Source organism: Gopherus flavomarginatus, chromosome 14 (genome assembly GCF_025201925.1).
Source record: "Gopherus flavomarginatus isolate rGopFla2 chromosome 14, rGopFla2.mat.asm, whole genome shotgun sequence".
NCBI lineage: Eukaryota > Metazoa > Chordata > Testudines > Testudinidae > Gopherus > Gopherus flavomarginatus.
The window spans coordinates 3,126,300-3,147,906 of NC_066630.1; the positions used below are offsets into that span (position 1 = coordinate 3,126,300).

General features: G+C 51.4%; 2 protein-coding genes across 2 annotated transcripts in view; both read right to left on the reverse strand.

Annotated features, from left to right (window-relative positions):
• Positions 1 to 15,357, reverse strand: part of TANGO6 (transport and golgi organization 6 homolog) — an 87,029-nt gene extending 71,672 nt beyond the window's left edge. Inside the window, 4 exon segments of the mRNA XM_050922237.1 lie at positions 185 to 335; positions 3,636 to 3,752; positions 7,654 to 8,306; positions 15,171 to 15,357. Of these exon segments, the coding sequence (XP_050778194.1) occupies positions 185 to 335; positions 3,636 to 3,752; positions 7,654 to 8,306; positions 15,171 to 15,357 (1,108 nt within the window).
• A 1,290-nt stretch (positions 15,358 to 16,647) lies between these two features.
• CDH1 (cadherin 1) overlaps positions 16,648 to 21,607 on the reverse strand; it is a 44,309-nt gene continuing 39,349 nt past the window's right edge. Inside the window, exons 15-16 of the mRNA XM_050922238.1 lie at positions 20,741 to 20,884; positions 16,648 to 19,215 (exon numbers count right to left, since the gene is read on the reverse strand). Coding sequence (XP_050778195.1) covers positions 19,003 to 19,215; positions 20,741 to 20,884 — 357 coding nt within the window. The 3' untranslated portion in view covers positions 16,648 to 19,002. The remainder of the gene's footprint in view (positions 19,216 to 20,740; positions 20,885 to 21,607) is intronic.

Below are 21,607 nucleotides of genomic sequence, written 5' to 3' on the forward strand. Positions count from 1 at the left end.
TCGTGCGTGTGTGTGTGTGTGTGTAAGTTAGTCTAATAAGAGGAAATCTCTTATGGGAGGGTCCCCATAATGCTATTCCAGCTTGTTATTTCATCGGATGGGAAGATCTCTGACCCACTCTGGAAGTCTCGTTTCACTCATAATCTGTGAACCAGAAATGACAGTGTCTGAGCAACACACTTACTTCCTGCTCCCTCCATGATGCCCCGGACAACAGCCTGAACCCCACTGGGTCTCATCAGCCTCTCCGAGAGCAGCTGTCCGCAGAGACGCCGAAGCCAAGCTGGGGCTTGGGCAAGCGGCTGCTTCACCTCTTGTCCAGGGAACTGCAGGCCCTGAAAGGATACGGAGAGGGGGACTGGAAATGTATTTTCTTTAGAGAATGGTGCCAGCACTCACAGATGTGCAAAACTACATGCTCTCTGTTCTGTAGGGCTTTGATCTGTATGTGATGGCAGGAACACAACATAGAGGGGAATTTTCTATAAATCACTTCACCACCTAATGGTACCAAAATAATTAGGGTTTAATTAGGTGGGCTGAGCATCCCAGGAGCCTCTCCTCCATGCAGGGATTTCTTTCCCTAAATTACAGTCTCCTGGCGTTACACATCAGCTTTGACTGTCTCACTACCAGTGATACACACAGGGGGTTCTCAGTATGAATCAGGGCTCATTGCACTCAAGAGGAGAGCAAGTGCAACTCCATTGACTGCTGGGCACAGTAATAAAGCACACTGTGCTAAGAAGACAGACAATACAAACTATAGGTTATGTGGTCAAGAAAAGAAACACAACCCCAGTGTGCCTCAGTACTAGGACAGATGCTGTTCCAGTAGAAATGTCAGTGCCATCTAGAGTTTGCAATCCTAGAAATCATGCAGTCTGCATGGACAGCGTTTGCTGTCAGCTGCCTTATCAATAGAGGAAAAGGTAGGTGTATGTTTGCTTTACTGAGAAAGTAGCTCGGGGGATTCTCTCACCTTTCTCTTTACAAGGCAGCCCTCACTTCCATGTTAAACAGCTACATTAAACACAGAGTATTTATGGAAGAAGAAAGATGAAATAAGAACGAATCAGTGCAGATTCAAGGCTACTGGCAACCCAGGTCAGAACTGATCAGAAGTGTCCAGCTGCTTTATTTAATGAGATCTGACACCCCGAATCCTTCAACGGACTGTTCTTTCATGTTGCTTTAACCACTCCAGAGGGAGAGGAGCAACCTCCATCCTGGACAACAGCTTTCTTTAATGAGCCACTGCCTTCCCTTTAATCTTGCAGTGCTAAGTGAAAACAGACGCAGCTCAAATTTATCAACTTTGATAAACAAACTTAAATAGATGGATCAGCGTAACACTACACAGTTAGAGCACAAGAATACTGCTGACACTATACAGAAAAGCAATTAGAAAGTGTATTTAAAGGACTCCATAAAGATTCTTAAAAGGAAAATCTAATATTCTCCTTGCCGGTAAATCTAGCAGTATAAGCCAAGCGTTTCTGAACACACAATTCCAATTTAGGGGCAATACTGTGCCGTGCATTAGTGTTTTAAGACCAAGACTCAGATTTCTCTTGTTTCACCAGATGTGGTACACTGAATTCCTGACAGCAACATTGTTCTCAGTGTGCTGAATTCCCCTGGTTCTCCCAGTTTACAGCCCCACAGAGCACCCTGAAACATGGCCTAGTTTAAATTGCTACATGGAGGAAAGACATGCATCTAGCTGCAATGCCTCTGTTCATTTAAAGCCAAATAACAGTCTTTTCCCAGAGGTCCTGTACAGATTGAAATCAGGAATTGGATATTTGCTCAAGTTAGTGCCACACAGTCTGAAGAGAAAGCAATGTCTGTTTTGCCAGAGTGACATAGGAAAGTTACAGAACAAGACACTTCACCAGAAGGACAGTCATGTTGAAGCTTGATAGAATACAAACCGAACTGGTGCTGTAACGGCTTTGACGGAAGCCAATGGTATATACACAAACTCCGAGGAGTTCCAGGGCAAAGCACCCCTAACCCGATGAACAAAGCATTGCCAGGAACTCCTATTTACTATTCACAGAGCACCCAAGGCATACAAGGTGTTTCACTGAACAATTTTTTTGCAAAGAAGGAAGTGTGGTGCTGTAGTCAGTTTGTGGAATTGACAAGCTCTGTATCCTAGCTGCAAGGGTAAATGCACAAAAATTAACTTATTCAAGTTATGGCTCTCACAGCAATTCTGCTTTATTGCAGGCATCACAAGTAGGATTTTTATTACTATTTTATGCCATAAACATTTATGTTCAATGTGACAGGATCACTGCTGCTGTAGGAGCCACAATTTTGCTGATTTTTGCGCATTTATAGTTTAATCCATAATGTTTTATTAACATATTTTTGCATTATTCATGACTAGTAAGATAGCCAAGTTTCTAGGACAAATAGCCCAGCCAATCTCAGAGTGGAGAAGTAGCCGTCAGTGTGTATTTAGCACAAATTCAGCTGGTTTGTCAGGAAGCATATAAACCACCACAATGAGCCAGATTCATCCCTGCTGACACAGCATTATACTTGGTGAAGCAACACAGCAAGGATGGATCCATGGCACCATCTTCTCCAGGGAACACGCTTCTGTGCTTCTATTATGTTTTCAAGAAAACAGATTCACTCCTAGTATGCAGCTTGAGTAAAAATAAAACAAAGCTTCCAAATGCAAGTCTCTGCAGCAAATTCCAAGCCCCATATCTTCATCCCACTAGTCAGACAGGTAGCTAGGAAATCACAGTTTAATGCTCTAGCACAGGGGTGGGCAAACTACAGCCCAGGAGCCACATCTGACCCATCAGACTTTTAATCCGGCCCTCGAGGTCCCATTGGGGAGCGGGGTCGGGGGCTTGCCTCATTCTGCACATGCCATGGTTCCCAGAAGCAGCAGCATGTCCCCCATTCAAATCCTACACGTAGAGGCAGCCAGGGGGCTCCGCACACTGCCCCAGCCTTAAGTGCTAGTTCTGTAACTCCCACTGCCTAGGAGCTACAGCCAATGGGATCTGCAGGGGCAGCACCTGTGGACAGGGCAGTGTGCAGAGTAACCTGGCTGCCCCTACATGTAGAAGCCAGAGGGGGGACAGGCTGCTGCTTCCAGGAGCTGCTTGAGATAAGCGCCGCCTGGAGCCTGCACCCCTGACCCATCCCCCTGCTCCAGCCCTGATCACTCTCCTGCCCTCCGAACCCCTTGGTCCCAGCCTCAAGCATCCTCCTGCACCCCAAACCACTCATCCCCAGCCCCACCCCAGAGCCTGCAACCCCAGCAGAAGCCCTCCTCCCACCCCCCGTACTCCATCCCCCAGCCCAGAGCCCCCTCCCACACCCTGAACTCCTCATTTCTGGCCCCAGCCCAGAGTCTGCAGCCCCAGCCGGAGTCCTCACCCCCTCCTACACCACAACTCCCAATTTTGTGAGCATTCATGGCCCATCATACAATTTCCATACCCAGATGTGGCCCTCAGGCCAAAAAGTTTGCCCAGCCCTGCTCTAGCATATTATATTCCAGCTCCTGTACCACTGAAAGGTGCAGGCACTGAAGACAGCCTCACGAGTCAGATTCCCTTCCCCTGCCCAGCTACAGAACCAGCTGGCAGCCTCGGTACCTGTTTGGATCCACCCTGGAGAACAAGCAGTTCCCGGACCACTAGGGGTTGGTAGACTCGATCCAAGACACTCTTCAAGGCCTCCCTGCAGTGGGTTCGCTGCTCTTCTGTAAGGTCCTGAAAAATAACAGGTCTCTGTGCTGGAATATTAATACAGTGCAGGCAAACAGTAAAGCAGCATAGGGTAGGTATTTCGCTAGGTTCTGGCTCCCTCTACTGGACCATTAGTAACTTATAAGACATTGATTGGGAAATATCCAGGTGGGCATCTAGAGACCATTCTAAATTCTTTTTGACACAGGGTGTTTTTTAGTCAAGGCAAATATAAACAAAAACTGTTCAGGAACAACTGCTACCCGGGAACTGCCACACACACACACAAAGAACAAACACACAAAACAACCCTGCAAGAGTAAAAGCAATGCAGGCAGAAGTCCATCAGAGTGGGGTCTATCCTGTTTATTACACTGAATGCAGTGATTACTTGTCTTCCGGACAGGTGGTGTATGTGCATTTGGTGCAAGCAGTTTGCGGCTCTCAGAGACCCAATATGAGCTTTTGAGACGAGAGTTTCTGAACTGGAGGAGCTAAGAGAGACAGTGAGTTACACATGAGACTTTGCGGGACAAAGGCCTGAGCTACAGTACAGTTAGGTTGACATAAGACAGCTTACCTTGGCCTAACTCTGTAAGTGTCTACACTAGAATGTTGCACCCGCTGATGTAAGATGCCCACTACGCTGACCTAATAATTCCACCTCTGCGAGAGGCGTAGTACTCAGGTCGATATAGTAGGGTGAGACAGTGTCTGTGTAGCCACTGCATTACTTACATTGCCTGTTGGCTGTCGGCCCAGCATGGGACTCACAGCTGGAGCCCTGCCAGCACAGAGCCCTACTGTCGGGTGGCTGCCAACCTGGAGCCCCGCTTCTACCTCCCAGTGAGGGATTAGGTAGGGGGGAGGAGGAAGGAGCCCAGGCTTGGCCTCTCCTCTGCACCCATCCCTCACTGGCAGGTGGCAGCGGGGCTCCGGGTTGTCAATCCCTCCTCCCGTGTGTCAGCCCTGGCCGCAGAACTTACAATGGGAACATCCCACCCACACCCCAAGGTTGACAGTCTAAGATGCAAGACCCACCCCAGGCTCAATTTCACAGAAAGGAGCCTATCAGCAGTGAAATTGACATTCTTGTCAGTTTCACGGCTGCTATTATTTCACCTTTCCTCTCTGGCTCTGGTTGTCAGCCCTAGGGCAGGAGTCCAGCTGACAGCCAGAGAGGAAAGGTGAAATAATAGCAGCCGTGAAACTGACAAGAATGTCAACTGTGAAATGAAACCCTGTGCCTGGCTCACAACTGGCACTGTCAGCCCTGTGGCGGGAGGAGGGCTCCAGCTGTGAACCCTGTTGGCTATCAGTGCCCCAGAATGCCCCACTTCAGTCACTGCAAGTGCTCCTGGTGAGGATGCACACCACCGGCAAAAGGAAGGTAGTGTGGACACCAACAGCCGATTTAATTACTGTGCTGGCTGCAGGTCGACCTACTTTTGTAGTGTAGACAAGTTCAAAGTAAAGCGGTTCCACCTCCCACTATGACAGCCTCTGTGCTGCTTAGGAGGAGGAAAGTCTCAGGGAAGGGGAACATCAAGCTGGAGCGGAGGGAACCAATCCCACAGCTGGGACCCTCCTTCCAGATGATGTCATAGTATTCTTTCACACTGAGGATACCTTTCTGGGGTAGAGCGCCCTTGTTATTAGGAAGAGGCAGGTAATAGTAATGGGGGATTTGATTATTAGAAATATAAATAGTGGGGTTTTGAAGACCAGGAGAACCCTACGGTGAATTGTCTGCTGGGTGCAAAGGTTGTGGACCTCTCAAGACATTTAGACAGTTTTATGCATAGTGTTGGAGAGGAGCGAAGTCCAGGATTTCCATGGTAGCATTCTCTGAAATGTTTCCAGTGCCACATGCAGGGCCAGTTAGACAGACAGAACTACAGGGTCTCAATGAGTGGATGAGACAATGGTGTTCGGAGGCGGGATTTAGGTTTATTAGGAACTGGGGAAACTTTTGGGAAAGGAGAAGCCTATACAGGAAGGATGGGCTCCACCTAAACCAAAATGGAACAAGACTGCTGGTATGTAAGATTAAAAAGGTCATAGAGGAGTTTTTAAACTAAGGAGTGAGGGAAAGTGATAGGTGCAGAGGAGCACATGGTTCATACATCCTGCATGGAAGGATTTATTAAAGGGAATATTCCATATCCTAGTAAAGAGCAGGGGATAGAAGTAGACAAAGTACAGGTAGGAACTGAAGAGAGACACCAAAGAAGAGTCCCATTCAATTACATCACTCAAAGGCAGACTAATTTTATAAGTGCTTGGATACAAATGCAAGAAGTCTAAACAGTAAGATGGGTGAACTTGATCGTCTGGTATTAAATGAGGATACTGATATAATGGGAATCACAGAAACTTGGTAGAATGATGATAATCAATGGGATCTGGTAATATCAGGTTACAAAATACATAGGAATGTGCGAGTGGGTCACACTGGTGGGGGAGTGGCACTATATGTAAAAGAAAGCATAGAGTCAAATACAGTAAAAGTCTTAAATGAATTAAACCAGTCCCTTAGAACCTCTGTGGACAGAAGTTCCATGCTTGAATAATAAGAATACAGCAAGAGGAATATACCACCAACCACCTGACCAGGATGGTGACAATGATTGAGAAATGCTCAGGGAGATTAGAGAGGCTACCGAAACAGAAGACCCAATAATAATGGGGGATTTCAACTATCCACATATTGACTAGGAACATGTCACCTCAGAAATAAAATGTCTAGACACCAGTAACGACTGCTTCTTGGAGCAGCTAGTCCTGGATCCCACAGGGAAAGAAGCAATTCTTGATTTAGTCCTAAGTAGGGGACAGGATCTGGTCCAAGAAATGAATATAGCTGAACCGCTTGATAATAGTGACGATAATGTAATTAAATTTAACCTTCTTGTAGGGGGGAAAATACCAAAGAAACCCACCACAGTAGCATTTAGCTTATAAAAAGAAAGACCTACACAAAAATGAGGAGGCTAGTTAAATGGAAATTCAAAGGAACAGTCACAAGAGCGAAATGCCTGTAAACTGCATAAAAACTTTATAAAAACACAGTAATAGAGACCTAAAGTAAATGTATAGCTCAAATGAAAGAAAAACAGTAAGAGGACCGAAAAAAATGCCAGCCCGGCTAAACCGAGTCAAAGAAGAGATTCGAGACAAAAAGACATCCTTTAGAAATTGGAAATCAAATCCTGCTGAGGACAATAGAAAGAAACACAAACTCTGGCAAGTCCAGGCAGGCCAAAAAAGAATTTGAAGAACAGCTAACCAAAGACAAAAGCTAACAACAAGCACTTCTTCACACAACACACAGTCAACCTGTGGAAGTTGTTGCCAGGGGATGTTGCGCAGGTCAAAAGAATAACTGGGTTCAAAAAAGAATTAAATAACGTTCATAGAGGACAGGTCCATCAATGGCTACTAGCCAAGATGGTCAGGGATGCAGCCCCATGCCATAGGTGTCCCTAAGCTTTTGACTGCCAGGTGCTGGGACTGGACAACAGTGGATGGATCACTCCATAAACTGCCCAGTTCTGTTCACTCCCTCTGAAGCCTCTGGCACTGGCCACTGTCAGAAGACAGGATACTGAGCTAGATGGAGCACTGGTCCATCCCAGTATGACCATTCTTATGTTCTTATGACAGGATCAGATTTGAGGTTCAGCTAGCCCAGTATCCTGTCTAGGACAGTTACTGGTACCAGTTGCTTCAAAGGAAGGTGCAAGACACCACACAGAAGGCAGACATGGGATAATCTGTCCCCCAAGGAAGGTCTCATCTTGCTCCCTGAAGCACAGGGTTTTATGTCCCTTCCAGACAGTTGTCTTTGCCCCAGAAAAATGGAAGCTACAGGATGGGGCCTGTATGCAAAATTAAGGCAGGAAATTCTGATCAGAACACACACCTTTAGTTGCTCCAGTGGCCTGGCTTGCTCGCCCTTTCCTTTGGTCGGGCAGAATCCAAGCTGGCACAGACCTGCGATGAGGTCCCCAAGGTGGCGGGTAAGGATGAGGCTGCCCAAAGATGGGTGCTGTGCAATCTGCAGCAGTGCAGTACAGCTGGCATAGAGCCGATGCAGAGTACTGGGGGCAGTGCTGGGAGATACCACATCCTGAACAACAGCACTGAACTCTGTCCTGTGCTTCAGCGGGATTCCAACCCCAGGCAAGAGATATGGACAAAGGCCCAAGGTAATCACAAACTGTAATGCAGACTGAACAGTCTTCTGCTGGGAGATACTGAGCGTGTCAGGGCTGAGAGCAGGAGCAGCTTCAGCAGTCCTAGGGTTTGGTTTGGCTGGATGATAAGCAGCAGCTAGGAGGATCATGCACTTTTTCAAACTCAGCAGCAATAGCAGGACTTGACAAGTAAAACTCCAGGTCACATCTGTAGAGCTTTCTAGCCAAGCAGCCTGCTCTCTGACTTCAGCTCTCAAGCTTCGCAGTTCATTCCATTGGGGATCCTGACCAAGCTTCTCCTCTAAAGCAGCCAAGTTGGAGTTCAAGGTTTCGAGCAGAGCTGCATGTTTTGCCGTCTGGAGAGAACCTGAATCTGTTCCTAAAAGGGAAAACAAATAGGTCAAGCACAGTACAAGGATTGCATGAGCGGAGCACCTGCCCTCCACTAAGCCATATAATGTCCCTCCTTAGCTGCTATTATTAGCAGGACCTCATAGAAGAAATGGTTGTAGGGGACAACCTTGGTTCGAGTGATCATGAGCTAATTCAGTTCAAACTAGATGGAAGGATAAACAAAAATAGATCTGGGACCAGGGTTTTTGACTTCAAAAGGGCTAACTTTAAAGAATCAAGGAAATTAGTTAGGGAAGTGGATTGGACTGAAGAACTTGTGGATCTAAATGCGGAGGAGGCCTGGAATTACTTTAAGTCGCAGCTGCAGAAACTATCAGAAGCCTGCATCCCAAGAAAGGGGGAAAAAACCATAGGCAGGAGTTGTAGACCAAGCTGGATGAGCAAGCATCTCAGAGAGGTGATTAAGAAAAAGCAGAAAGCCTACATGGAGTGGAAGATGGGTGGGATTAGCAAGGAAAGCTACCTTAGTGAAGTCAGAACATGTAGGGATAAAGTGAGAAAGGCTAAAAGCCATGTAGAGTTGGACCTTGCAAAAGGAATTAAAACCAATAGTAAAAGGTTCTATAGCCATATAAATAAGAAGAAAACAAAGAAAGAAGAAGTGGGACCGCTAAACACTGAGGATGGAAAGGAGGTTAAGGATAACCTAGGCATGGCCCAATATCTAAATAAATACTTTGCCTCAGTCTTTAATAAGGCTAATGAGGAGCTTAGGGATAATGGAAGGAGGACAAACGGGAATGAGGATATGGAGGTGGATATTAACACATCTGAGGCAGAAGCCAAACTTGAACAGCTTAATGGGACAAAATCGGAGGGACCAGATAATCTTCATCCAAGAATATTAAAGGAACTGGCACATGAAATTGCAAGCCCATTAGCAAGAATTTTTAACGAATTGGTAAACTCAGGGGTTGTACCATATGACTGGAGAATTGCTAACATAGTTCCTATCTTTAAGAAAAGAAAAAAAGTGATCCGAGTAACTATAGGCCTGTTAGTTTGACATCTGTAGTATGTAAGGTCTTGGAAAAAATTTTGCAGGAGAAAGTAGTTAAGGACATTGAGGTTAATGGTAATTGGGACAAATTACAACATGGTTTTACAAAAGGTAGATCGTGCCAAACCAACCTGATCACCTTCTTTGAAAAGGTGACAGATTATTTAGACAAAGGAAATGCAGTAGATCTAATTTACCTCGATTTCAGTAAGGCATATGACACGGTTCCACATGGGGAATTATTAGTTAAATTGGAAAAGATGGGGATGAATATGAAAATTGAAAGGTGGATAAGGAACTGATTAAAGGGGAGACTACAACGGGTCGTACTGAAGGGTGAACTGTCAGGCTGGAAGGAGGTTACTAGTGGAGTTCCTCAAGGATCGGTTTTGGGACCATGTGACGAACTGGGAAAGTTCTTAATGTTTTCTCTGAGTACTGTGTTGGTGCCTCAGTGTCCCCATGGCAGTTCTTAAGTATCTGGCAGAGCAAAGGGCCAGTGCACCTAAATGCCTGACCCTCTGTCTCCTAGCAACTGATGGCCTGGGACCCTCCTCTGCAAAGGTGCCAGCTGAAGGTGTTGGAGACAAAGGGATCAGGTGACCTCCTGGCCCGGGAAAGGGGCTGAGGAGAGAGGAGGGGCTGGGAGGGGTTGTTAGTCTGGAGCTGGCTGAGGGCAGACGTGGGGGTCTGGCTCACTGCCCCCCAGAATGGACCCGGCCGAGGGGTCCTGTTCTCTGTACCTACAAGCTCTGTTTTAGACCCTGTTCCTATCATCGAATAAACCTCTGTTTTACTGGCTGGCTGAGAGTCACGTCTGACTGCAAAGTGGGGGTGCAGAACTCGGTGGCTTCCCCAGGACCTCGCTGGGGTGGACTCGCTGTGGGAAGCGCACGGAGGGGCAGAGGATGCTGAATGCTCCAAGGAGAGACCCAGGAGGTGAAGCTGTGTGAGCTTCTTGCCCTGAACAAGTCTGCTCCAAGGGAGAGGAGGCTCCCCAAAGTCCTGACTGGCTTGGTGGGGAGCAGTTCCAGAGCATCGCCCGGTGACTCCGTGACAGACCAATCTTATTTAACCTTTTTATTACCGACCTTGGCACAAAAAGCGGGAATGTGCTAATAAAGTTCGCGGATGACACAAAGCTGGGGGGTATTGCTAACACGGAGAAGGACCAGGATATCATACAGGAAGATGTGGATAACCTTGTAAACTGGAGTAATAGTAATAGGATGAAATTTAATAGTGAAAAGTGCAAGGTCATGCATTTAGGGATTAATAATAAGAATTTTAGTTATAAAATTGGAAGCAACAGAGGAGGAGAAGGACCTTGGAGTATTGGTTGATCACAGGACGACTATGAGCTGCCAATGTGATATGGCCGTTAAAAAAGCTAATGCAGTTTTAGGATGCATCAGGTGAGGTATTTCCAGCAAAGAGAAGGAGCTGTTAGTACTGTTATATAAGGCACTGATGAGACCTCATCTGGAATACTGTGTGCAGTTCTCGTCTCCCATGTTCAAGAAGGATGAATTCAAACTGGAACAGGTTCAGAGACAGGCTACTAGGATGATCCGAGGAATGGAAAACCTGTCTTATGAAAGGAGACTCAAAGAGCTTGGCTTGTTCAGCCTAACCAAAAGAAGGTTGAGGGGGGATATGCCTGCTCTTTATAAATATATCAGAGGGATTAATATTTGGGAGGGAGAGGAATTATTTAAGTTTAGTACCAATGTAGACACAAGAACAAATGGGTATAAACTGGACACTAGGAAGTTTAGACTTGAAATTAGACGAAGGTTTCTAACCATTAGAGAAGTGATGTTCTGGAACAGCCTTCCAAGGGGAATAGTGGGGGCAAAAGACATATCTGGCTTTAAGACTAAGCTTGATAAGTTTATGGAAGGGATGGTATGATGGGATAGCTTAATTTTGGCAACTGATCTTTGATTATCAGCAGGTAAGTACGCCCAGTGGTCTGTGATGGGATGGGATCTGAGTTACTGCAGAGAATTCTTTCCTGAGTGCTGGCTGATGAGTCTTGCCCACATGCTCAGGGTTTAGCTGATCGTCATATTTGGGGTCGGGAAGGAATTTTCCTCCGGGGCATATTGGCAGAGGCGCTGGAGGTTTTTCGCCTTCCTCTGCAGCGTGGGGCATGGGTCACTTGCTGGTGGATTCTCTGCAGCTTGAGGTCTTCAAACCACAATTTGAAGACTTCAGTAACTCAGACATAGGTTAGGAGTTTGTTATAGAAGTGGATGAGTAGGATTCTGTGGCCTGCTTTGTGCAGGAGGTCAGACTAGATGATCATATTGGTCCCTTCTGACCCTAAAGTCTATGAGTCTATTAGTGTCCTGCTGAGAGGTACTGGTTACTCCTTGGATCATTAACCTCCGTGAGCCTGGGTGTGAACACACCTGCCATTAACATAAATGTCTGCATAAATTAATTACAAGGCAAAAGGGGGCTGTGAACCTGCCCAAGAGTTCTTGGACTAAGAGTCAGAGGGGTTTTGCTGAGTACTGTTTTGTGTTTCTGAGGCATGGGGAAGGCAGAACACAGAAAAATTTACAGCTTGTCTACACCACGCAGCTTTTAGCGACAACACAGCCTTGTCACTAAAAGTCAGCATGTGTAAATGCTCGTTGTTGGTACTTTGTCAGCACTTTTGCCAGCAAAATACTTCCAGCCCCGCAAGTGCGGTTAGCTTTGTCGGCAGAAGATCACACTGCCCCTTACATCAGCAAAACTTCTGTCTTTCACGGGGGCGGGGGGAGGGTGTTTTAAGTACCTGTGAAAGACAAAGGGCTTGGCTACACTGGAGAGTTGCAGCGCTAGTGGTGGGTCTGCAACTTACTCACTGTCCACACTTGCAAGGCACATACAGCGCTGCATCTCCCTGGCTGCAGTGCTGGCTGTACTCCTGCTCTGCCTGGGGTATAACGACTGCAGCACTGGTGATGCAGCGCTGCTCCGCCAGCGTGGCCACCAAAAGCGCTGTAACTGGCCTCCAGAGGTATTCGGAGGTACCAGAACGCCTGTTCAGCCACTCCCAACAGCGCTGCAAATGCTGCAAATGTGGCCACACTGCAGTGCTGGTAGCTGTCAGTGTGGCCGCACTGCAGCGCTTTCCCTACACAGCTGTATGAAGACAGCTGTAACTCCCAGCGCTGTACAGCTGCAAGTGTAGCCATACTCAAAAGTTTTGTGACAACTTCGCAGTGTAGACATACTCTGAGAAGAGAGAAACTGGGAGTGACAAAGGCAGACAGACAGCTAGAAGGAGCAGTTGAAAGCAGGGTGTCTGGGCCTGTAGGAAACCTGGGAGACGTTTTAAAGTCAGGGGTGCAGACATGATAATAAACATTTATGTCATAGTAGGCAGGATGGGGCCCCGTTGCACAGGGCCAGATAAAGAGACAATCCCTGTCTCAGAGGGGTTATGGGGGCACCACATTGTTGCTTATCTGGGTTAGCAAGAAACTACTAACATGGAACTCACCAAGCAAGAGCTTGGTACCTGTGCATTGCATGTAAAGAGTTTGGTAAAAAAAACTTGGGTACCTCTTCCATGACGCAGGAAGATACAGAAGGAGAAAGAGACTCTCTTGCCCTCTGATAAATGGTGAGAAACTGCCCTCCCCAATCCATTGGGTGAAAATAAATATCAGGAATTGTTGCCTTTTCCCTACTTGGGTATGCCTACACAGCACTCTGGAGCCAGTCTCCCAACCCAGGACAAGTGCTAGTGCTCTAAAAATAGCTGTATAAATAGTGCTTTAAAGTGGAGGCTCAGGCTGGAACTTGGGCTCTGAAGCCCACCCTGCAGGCTTCAGAGCCTGAGCCCCAATGTCAAAGCACTATTTACACAGCTATTTTTAATGAACTAGTGTGAGCCCCCCTAGCCTGAGTCTATCAATCCATGCTGGGAGGCTTGTGCCAAAATGCTGCATAGTCATACCCTTGCTGGACAACATCCATCCTCACCAGACAAAGAGGCAGCCTTTCAAACTGCACTTTGTGATGGGAGAAAAATTGGAGGCTGTAAGTTAAAGCTGCTCCTCTGGATAGCTTCCCTGGATCTCTCCACCTCAGGCATTCACCCACCCCTTCATTTCAGATCTCAGAGGAGAACTCTTCTTTCCTACACTTCCCTCACTTGCTCCTCTCTCTGCTACAATATGTCTCTGTGATTTATTTCATTCCCTAAGCACCTCACAGCCCAGTGTGTGACAGCTCCATTAACAAAGCGCACTGCTTGGAAAGCCAGGTTTGGCGGGTCAGGCCCAGAGGTGGACACATAGCATGGGGGTGTGATTTATTTGGGGTAAAGCACCCTTTGCACATCCAGCCCCACAGACAAGCAGCTAGGCCTCGCTACAGGCCTTTGTCCCAAACCAGCCTGTGGGGCGCAGGGGACAGGACAGGAGGCCTGTGGAGCAGAAGTGAAAGGGGCCCCACCCAAGAGAGCCAGAAGAGCCTTCATGAGAAGGGGGTGCAGGAAAAGGGGGTCCTCCCCCATGGTGGTGAACGAGGACCGGGCGGGGGGGCCCGCTCAGGGCAATGGGGGGACAGGGACCCACACAGGCAATGGGGGGCGGGGATGGGCTGCTCAGGGCAATGGGGAGGCAGGGGCCCACATGGGCAATGGGGGGCGAGGAGGGGCTGCTCAGGGCACTGGGGGGACAGGGGCTCACACAGGCAATGGGGGGCGAGGAGGGGCTGCTCAGGGCAATAGGGGGACGGGAGCCCACAAGGGCAATGCGGGGGGCAGGGAGGGGCTGCTCAGGGCAATTGGGGAGGTGGGGACCCAGAGAGGCACTGGGGGGGAGGGGCTGCTCAGGGCAATTGGGGGGGACGGGGACCCACACGAGCACTGGGGGACAAGCAGGGGCTGCTCAGGGCAATGGGGGGGATGGGGGCCCACACGGGCAATGGGGGGAGGGGCTGCTCAGGGCAATGGGGGGGACAGGGGCCCACACGGGCAATGGGGGGGACAGGGGCTGCTCAGGGCAATGGGAAGGCGGAGGCCCACACAGGCAATGCGGGGGCAGGGAGGAGCTGCTCAGGGCAATGGGGGTACGGGGGCCCACATGGGCACTGGGGGGCGGGGAGGGGCTGCTCAGAGCAATGGGGAGGCGGGGGCCCACATAGGCACTGGGGGGGCAGGGAGGAGCTGCTCAGGGCAATGGGGGTACGGGGGCCCACATGGGCACTGGGGGGCGGGGAGGGGCTGCTCAGGGCAATGGGGAGGCGGGGGCCCACATGGGCACTGGGGGGCGGGGAGGGGCTGCTCAGGGCAATGGGGAGGCGGGGGCCCACATAGGCACTGGGGGGGCAGGGAGGAGCTGCTCAGGGCAATGGGGGTACGGGGGCCCACATGGGCACTGGGGGGCGGGGAGGGGCTGCTCAGGGCAATGGGGGGACGGGGGCCCACATGGGCACTGGGGGGCGGGGAGGGGCTGCTCAGGGCAATGGGGAGGCGGGGGCCCACATAGGCACTGGGGGGTGGGGAGGGGCTGCTCAGGGCAATGGGGGGCGGGGAGGGGCTGCTCAGGGCAATGGGGAGGCGGGGGCCCACATAGGCACTGGGGGGTGGGGAGGGGCTGCTCAGGGCAATGGGGGGCGGGGAGGGGCTGCTCAGGGCAATGGGGAGGCGGGGGCCCACATAGGCACTGGGGGGTGGGGAGGGGCTGCTCAGGGCAATGGGGGGGAACAGGGGCTGCTCAGGGCAATGGGGGGCGGGTGACTCCTGCCGGGGGAATGGGGGGGGACCCCAACATGCGAGCCCCACTATCCCCGCGCGCTGAAGGGAGCGGCCGCTCTCACCGGTGCCTCCTCCGCGCCTCCCCAGCAGCAGCGCCAGCGCCTCCACCGCCCGCTCCAGCTTCAAACTCTCGGCCATGGCGCTCAGCGCCCACTACGCATGCGCACAATAACGCATCGAGACGCCATCTTGGGAGGGTCAGACCAGCGCGGCTCCGTGGGGGGAGGAGCGGACTGGCCCTACCGCCATCTTGGGAGGGTCAGACTAACGCTGTCTTCCCTCCATCTTGGGAGGGTCAGACCATGGGCAGTTGGCTTGTGGTGTAACAGAGGGTAGCCGTGTAGCAGGGTTCAGGGCTTGGCTCTTCCCGCCCGGCTGGGGTTGGAACAGGGGCAGGGCTGAGCACCCACCAGCACCAGCCGAAGTTGGCACCTATGCCGTGAGCTCCATTCAGAGCGCTGTACAGTTCCCTCGGCGGCGCGGGCCTTGGTGGCCACACACGACACAGTGAAGGGCCCACACGGGCAATGGGGGCGGGGAGGGGCTGCTCAGGGCAATGGGGGGGGACGGGCCCACACGGGCAATGGGGGGCGGGGAGGGGCTGCTCAGGGCAATGGGGGGGGACAGGGGCCCACACAGGCAATGGGGGGGTGGGGAGGGGCTGCTCAGGGCAATGAGGGGGGACAGGGGCCCACACAGGCAATGGGGGGGCGGGGAGGGGCTGCTCAGGGCAATGGGGGGGAGGGGGGCCCACACGGGCAACGGGGGGCGGGGAGGGGCTGCTCAGGGCAATGGGGGGGGACAGGGGCTGCTCAGGGCAATGGGGGGGGACGGGCCCACAGGGGCACTGGGGGGCGGGGAGGGGCTGCTCAGGGCAATGGGGGGGGACAGGGGCCCACACGGGCACTGGGGGGCGGGGAGGGGCTGCTCAGGGCAATGGGGGGGACAGGGGCTGCTCAGGGCAATGGGGGGGACGGAGGCCCACACGGAGGGCCACCCACCGAATTAGTGGAGCTGTGCAGGTGCCTGGACCCTGGAGAAGACACAGTTGTAAGGTGAGGTGGGGGCCTTGGGGGAAATAAGGGGTATGTGGGAGGGGGCATTGGGGTGAGAAGAGGGAGTGGGGGGAATTCGGGATGAGCAGGGCTGCAGCAGCCAGAGAAAGAGGTGACTTTCCCCAGCTCCAGGGCTGTGTTGGGCAGGGAGACCCCACCCCTCCTTCCCAGCCCCAGCTCAGGAGCTGCCACAAGGGGAGAGAGGGAGAGACCTCACCTTCTTCCCAGCCCCAGCTCGGGGGCTGCCCCAGTGCGGGAGTAGGGTGACCAGACAGCAAACGTGAAAAATCGGGACACGTGGGAGGGGGGCAATAGAAGCCTATATAAGAAAGACCCAAAAACTGGGACTGTCCCTATAAAAATCAGGACATTTGGTCACCCTATCGGGGAGAGAGACCCCCCTCCTTCCCAGCCCCAGCTCGGGGGCTGCTGTAGCAGGGAGAGAGAGCACATCCAACGCATTAGAAAGGTAAGACTACTGATATTAAAATATGAATTGTGTGCTTTTATTTGTAGAACCAAAAAAATTGAATTAATTTTTAATATAGGGCTTTTATCCAAAGCGCTTTACAATAGTTAGCGCACAGTACAAACAACATTTGGAAAGATCATTAATGGTCTGCTGAGACCTTCAGCAATTTTCAAGTGGTCTGTGGAAAAAAAAGTTTGAGAACCACTGTTCCAGAGGATAAGCATGAGCTAAGGGCAGCGAAACCCGTGCAGAGACTTTTAGCCTTAACATTAAAAGAGAAGTCTTTTTTAAAAACAAATTTATTAAAATATTGTAAAAACATCAGATTAACACAAAGCTGTTGCTATTCTGTGAGCTTCCTTTGGGTCCCACCATTCCCCATCACAGAAAGGTACAAAGTATTAAGGCAGCCAAATAAACAGTTTAGAAACCAAATAAAAAAATGTGTTTTGTTTTTTTAAAAGCTCCATTGCACAGTAATTACACTGCATACATTAGAGATTAGACAATGCACTGAAGGAAGTAGTCACAATGGAAATATATAAGTTGGCCTATAGCTATTAAATCAAATAAGACATCCTGCTAAATATTAGGTAGAAAGAACATGGCATGGTATTGGCTGGTAATTTTATAGATCCTCTCCCCCCTATTCAAAAATATGAATGAACAACTTTATACAAAAATACAGCATCAAACCGGCTGACAATCAGGCTTTAGACGTTGCATTTATTTATACAGAGCCCCAAGTGTACTAGGCACTAGTTCTGTGACACTTCCTCAGTCACACCTCCAGTTGGCAGAGGACAGAGACAGCCCTCTGCTGCACTGGGGAGAGGAGGGACTCCACAGTGCTATACTTAAGAGTTGGTTTATAACCCAGATTTTTTGGAAGGGTAAGGAGTGCGTGACAAAGTATAGGGGGCGAGGAAGACTGAACTCTATTTAGAGAAATAGAAAGTCACTACTGCAGCGCACAGAGACAAATTATTACTACTTTCGGAGCATATGAACGCACGGACAGGGACGAGCTGGATTAATTAAAACCAGCATACAAAGGTATTTGGGCACTTGCCAGTAGAGCTCCCGAAGTGAGTCCTGGGGTTCCTCTCCAGGAAAGGGTGTGAATCTGCTGTCCGTTTCCTGAGGATTTCCTGGGGGCTTGCCCCCATATCTCCCGTGACTGATTGCTTAGTAAGAGGCTACCCTCATCTTTGGTCTTTGGATTGGCACAGTGCTAAACGTATCAAAGTGCAGCTCTTGTTTAAGGGTAACTATAATAATAAAAAATAAACGGCATCTGAAAATTCAATAAAAAATATCTCTGGCAAAATCCCCTGCAATTTGGTTGTGTTTCAGACTGGCCCAGCGGCAGCGGGTCGCCACAGTTACTGAGAAAGGCTACTTCACACTTGCTCTTCAGAATCTACTTTGTAGAACACACCCACTCCAGGGGCACACGCAGCACCGAGCCACACAATGGGTGGCGTGAAAACGTGAACAAATCCCACACGCTGGTGGAGGGGACTTTCCCACTAGGCTTCCTGTATTTGGAATGAGGTATTCTGAGAGCACCAGGGAAACGGTTAACTTTTAATGACACCGCTGGAAGACAGGAGCCCCCAGAAGTTAGCAGGCCCCTGTCCTGGGAGGCCTGCAGCAAGAGATGCAGGACAGGTGAAGACATTGCTGCACAGCACCAGACTGGTGTGTGTGTGTTCTCCGGCCACCCCTTGCCCAGTGTGCTGCAAAGCAGCAAGACTAGGCCATTTAGCAGGTGCATGTGAGTGCTCACCCACGTGGGCACAGGGAACTCAATAGGGCCTGGCTGTCTGGGGGAAGTAACAGCAGCCAGGAGCTCCCCAGCCGCACAAGAGGAAACAGAACTGGGCTGTGGCCTCTGCTTCTAGAGAGCAGCCCAGGTCTGCCCTCTCCTAGAAACCGTCAGTCTGTGGAGGCTGTCGATCCCAGCGTGCGTTGCTCTGCCTTGAGCACAATGGGACCTACAGCCCCTACAGTGAAGTTGTCAAAGTGCAGTGTGTTCTAGGGAGAAGCCTCGCACTCCGGGCAGGCTGCCACCAAGGCCCTTGGTTGACCGAAATCTGGATGCCCCCGAAACAGAATCCTCCCCCAGTCCCCATTAACCTGGAAAGCACTGGCTATCCACGGCTGAACAACGGGGGCTGAAGAAACTGAGCCAGGACTGCGAGGAGGACAGATTTATGTAGTGCTATTGTCTGCTAAGGAAAGGGAATTTCAGCCATCCAGCCCACTTGGGAAGAGCAGCGACCTTGCTGGTCTGTGTCGAATGGGCCGCAGCACATTTCTCACACATGACGCCTGGCTGCAGCCCGAACACACAGGTGGCACCTACTCCTCATCCTCGCCCCCGCCGTACATGTCCGCCAGCTTCCTGAAGCGTCCGCCCCAGTCGTTCAGGTAGTCGTAGTCCTGGTCCTGGTCCGAGGCGGAGGAGTTGAGGGAGCTGAGCGAGGCCGCCTCGGAGCCGCTGCCCTCGTAGTCAAACACCAGAAGGGAGTCGTACGGCGGGGCAGTGGGGTCAGTGTCGGCCGCCTTTAGGTTCTGGGGGTGGGGAAGAGTGTTAAATCGTGAGCTAGAGCAACAGCTTCGCCCTGCCAAGAGGTGCCACTCGGGGGATGCCCTCAGGAGAATCTCAGACAGACTTTAAATGGAAGGGCAGTACAGTTCTGCTGTCCCAGAATCGTCCCTTCCTGCACACACTGTACCTGCATCACAGTTAGCAGCCCCTGCACCGGCACCCTGCAACCACGGGAGCTGGCATCTCGTGCTAGACACTCGGCTTCTCATTGGAAGAAACTTAAACCTCGAGCTCTCATGACCACAAAGGAACCCTTCATAATAGGAGCTAACTGTGAAGAGGTAAAGGGGGAACAACCCAGAGCCCTCTCTGCACTGGGGGTATTCACAGCAGTGCACACCCCAGTGTAGATGCGCTCAAGGGTGGCTCCAGGCCCCAGTATGCCAAGCGCGTGCTTGGGGCAGCAAGCCACTGGGGGCGCTCTGCCAGTCACAGCGAGGGCGGCAGGCAGGCTACCTTCAGCGGCTTTCCTGCAGAGAGTCCACTGGTCCCGCGGCTGCGGTGGACCCTCCCCCAGGCAAGCCACCAAAGGCAGCCTGCCTGCCATGATTGGGGTGGCAAAATGCCTAGAGTCGCTACTGGATGCGCTGCACGCGGGTACGGCTTATCCCAGTTTACAACAGGGCTAAGGGCCACGCTGCAGCAGGTGCCAGGTCACGCTGGGGCAGCACATGTAAATTGGGGGTTTGCTTTGCTGCAGCTCCACCGGTACCCATCTCTTTGGGACAGACAGGCAGGCGTCTGCAAGCAGCTTGAAATAATAGCCAAGAGAGCAGTGCTCTGCCCCATTCCCGGGGCGCCAGAACGGTGATTTACAGATCGCCATGTAACTATTTCACAGCTGTTAGAAGCAGATGAGGAACGATGGGCCACACTACCATGATGATCTGGGCAGTCTTCTGGGAATGGCACCTGAGTCCCTCCACGGGGTGTGTGCAGGGGCAATCCAGCAAGGCAGCCAAGCTCCCCAAGGACGCTCAGCAGAAGTTCCATCCCCTCCTCCCTTTGTCCCTGTGGGCTTGGCCCTCCAGGCCCCATCCTGACCAGGTGTTTAGATGTCTCTGGCGCACCCTGGTATTGCGAGGGGATCCCAGAGCTGTCACCAAGAGAATTAAAATGCTGAGTTCCAAGCATTGTAATGGATGGCAATTGGACTCCTTTCTGCCTTCGCTACTTGGGGGGAGGCAGGGGTGCTGTGCATCACACTCTGAAGGAGGCTAGGCCTGCGCTGCAGGAAAGAGTTCCCTAGCCAGGGCCTGACACCGAGAATGCCCTGGCCCCAGTGAGTTTCATGCTCTGGATCTTTGACTTTAGTGTCCCCACTAGGCACAGAGATGAAGCCTTAGGAATTAGGGTGCAGGGTCTCAGGAAGGGTTTTCGTACAGCCCAGCCTGCAGCAATGGATCCTGCTGCACAGCCCGAGCCAACAGGAAGCCTTGCTAAGAGAGAGAGCTCGGAGTAACCGACTCCTCTGCCTGCCCCACTCACCTCATCGATGAAGTTGCCGATCTCATCAGGGTTGGTGGGGCGTGGCCGGTATTGCGGGGCTGGCATGAGAGTCGGGACGACATCATTGCGGGTGACCTCAGGCCGAGCATCCAGGCCGCGGTGCAGCTGGCTTAGGTCGTAGTCCTGCGGAGGAGGAGGAGGAAGAGGTGGGATGTCAGGAAACAAGCAGGAGAAAGCCAGGCTGTTCTGCGAGACGCAGACAAAGCAAGGTTGTAAAGGGGGCGGGGGGCCTCAGGCAGGGCCCAACAGCAGGAACTCCCCCACCACTACACAGTCACCCCACAGCAGCACCTCCCTCGAGATGTGTCCCGCTCTCAGCCCTGCACAGGGGCATGGCAGAGATCCACTCTGTACCAAGGCCTGCAGGGAAGCAGTAGCTCAAGGACAACACTGGACCGTGGCGGGGAGGGCCAGGGGGTAGGAGCACTGAAGGCAGGGTGGGTTTTCATGTCTCCTCCACCTCCTTTTCTGTAAGTGGCTCATGTCAGTGTTCGAAGCACAAGCAAATCCAACGTTATCGGCCACGAGAAGCCGAGGGCAGCGTCCTCAGGGCCACGCTGGGGAACCGAACCCAGAGATGCAGCGCAGCTCCGCAGGCCCCACCTCCCCGTGCCAAGCGAGTCACACTCAGGCTGTCCAAACGGCCTGGCCCACGACGGAGGGGCTGACATGGGGAGTGTCCGAGATCTGAGGGGGCAGCTGGCGACCAAGGCCCTGGGAGATGGCGGCATCTGCATGTGTGGAGCGATGTGGGATACCGGCAGAGCCACTCATCACAGTGAGCAGCTGGATCGAGAGGATCCTGGTTTCAGAGCTTGGCAGTGCCACTGACCCTCTGTGTGACCT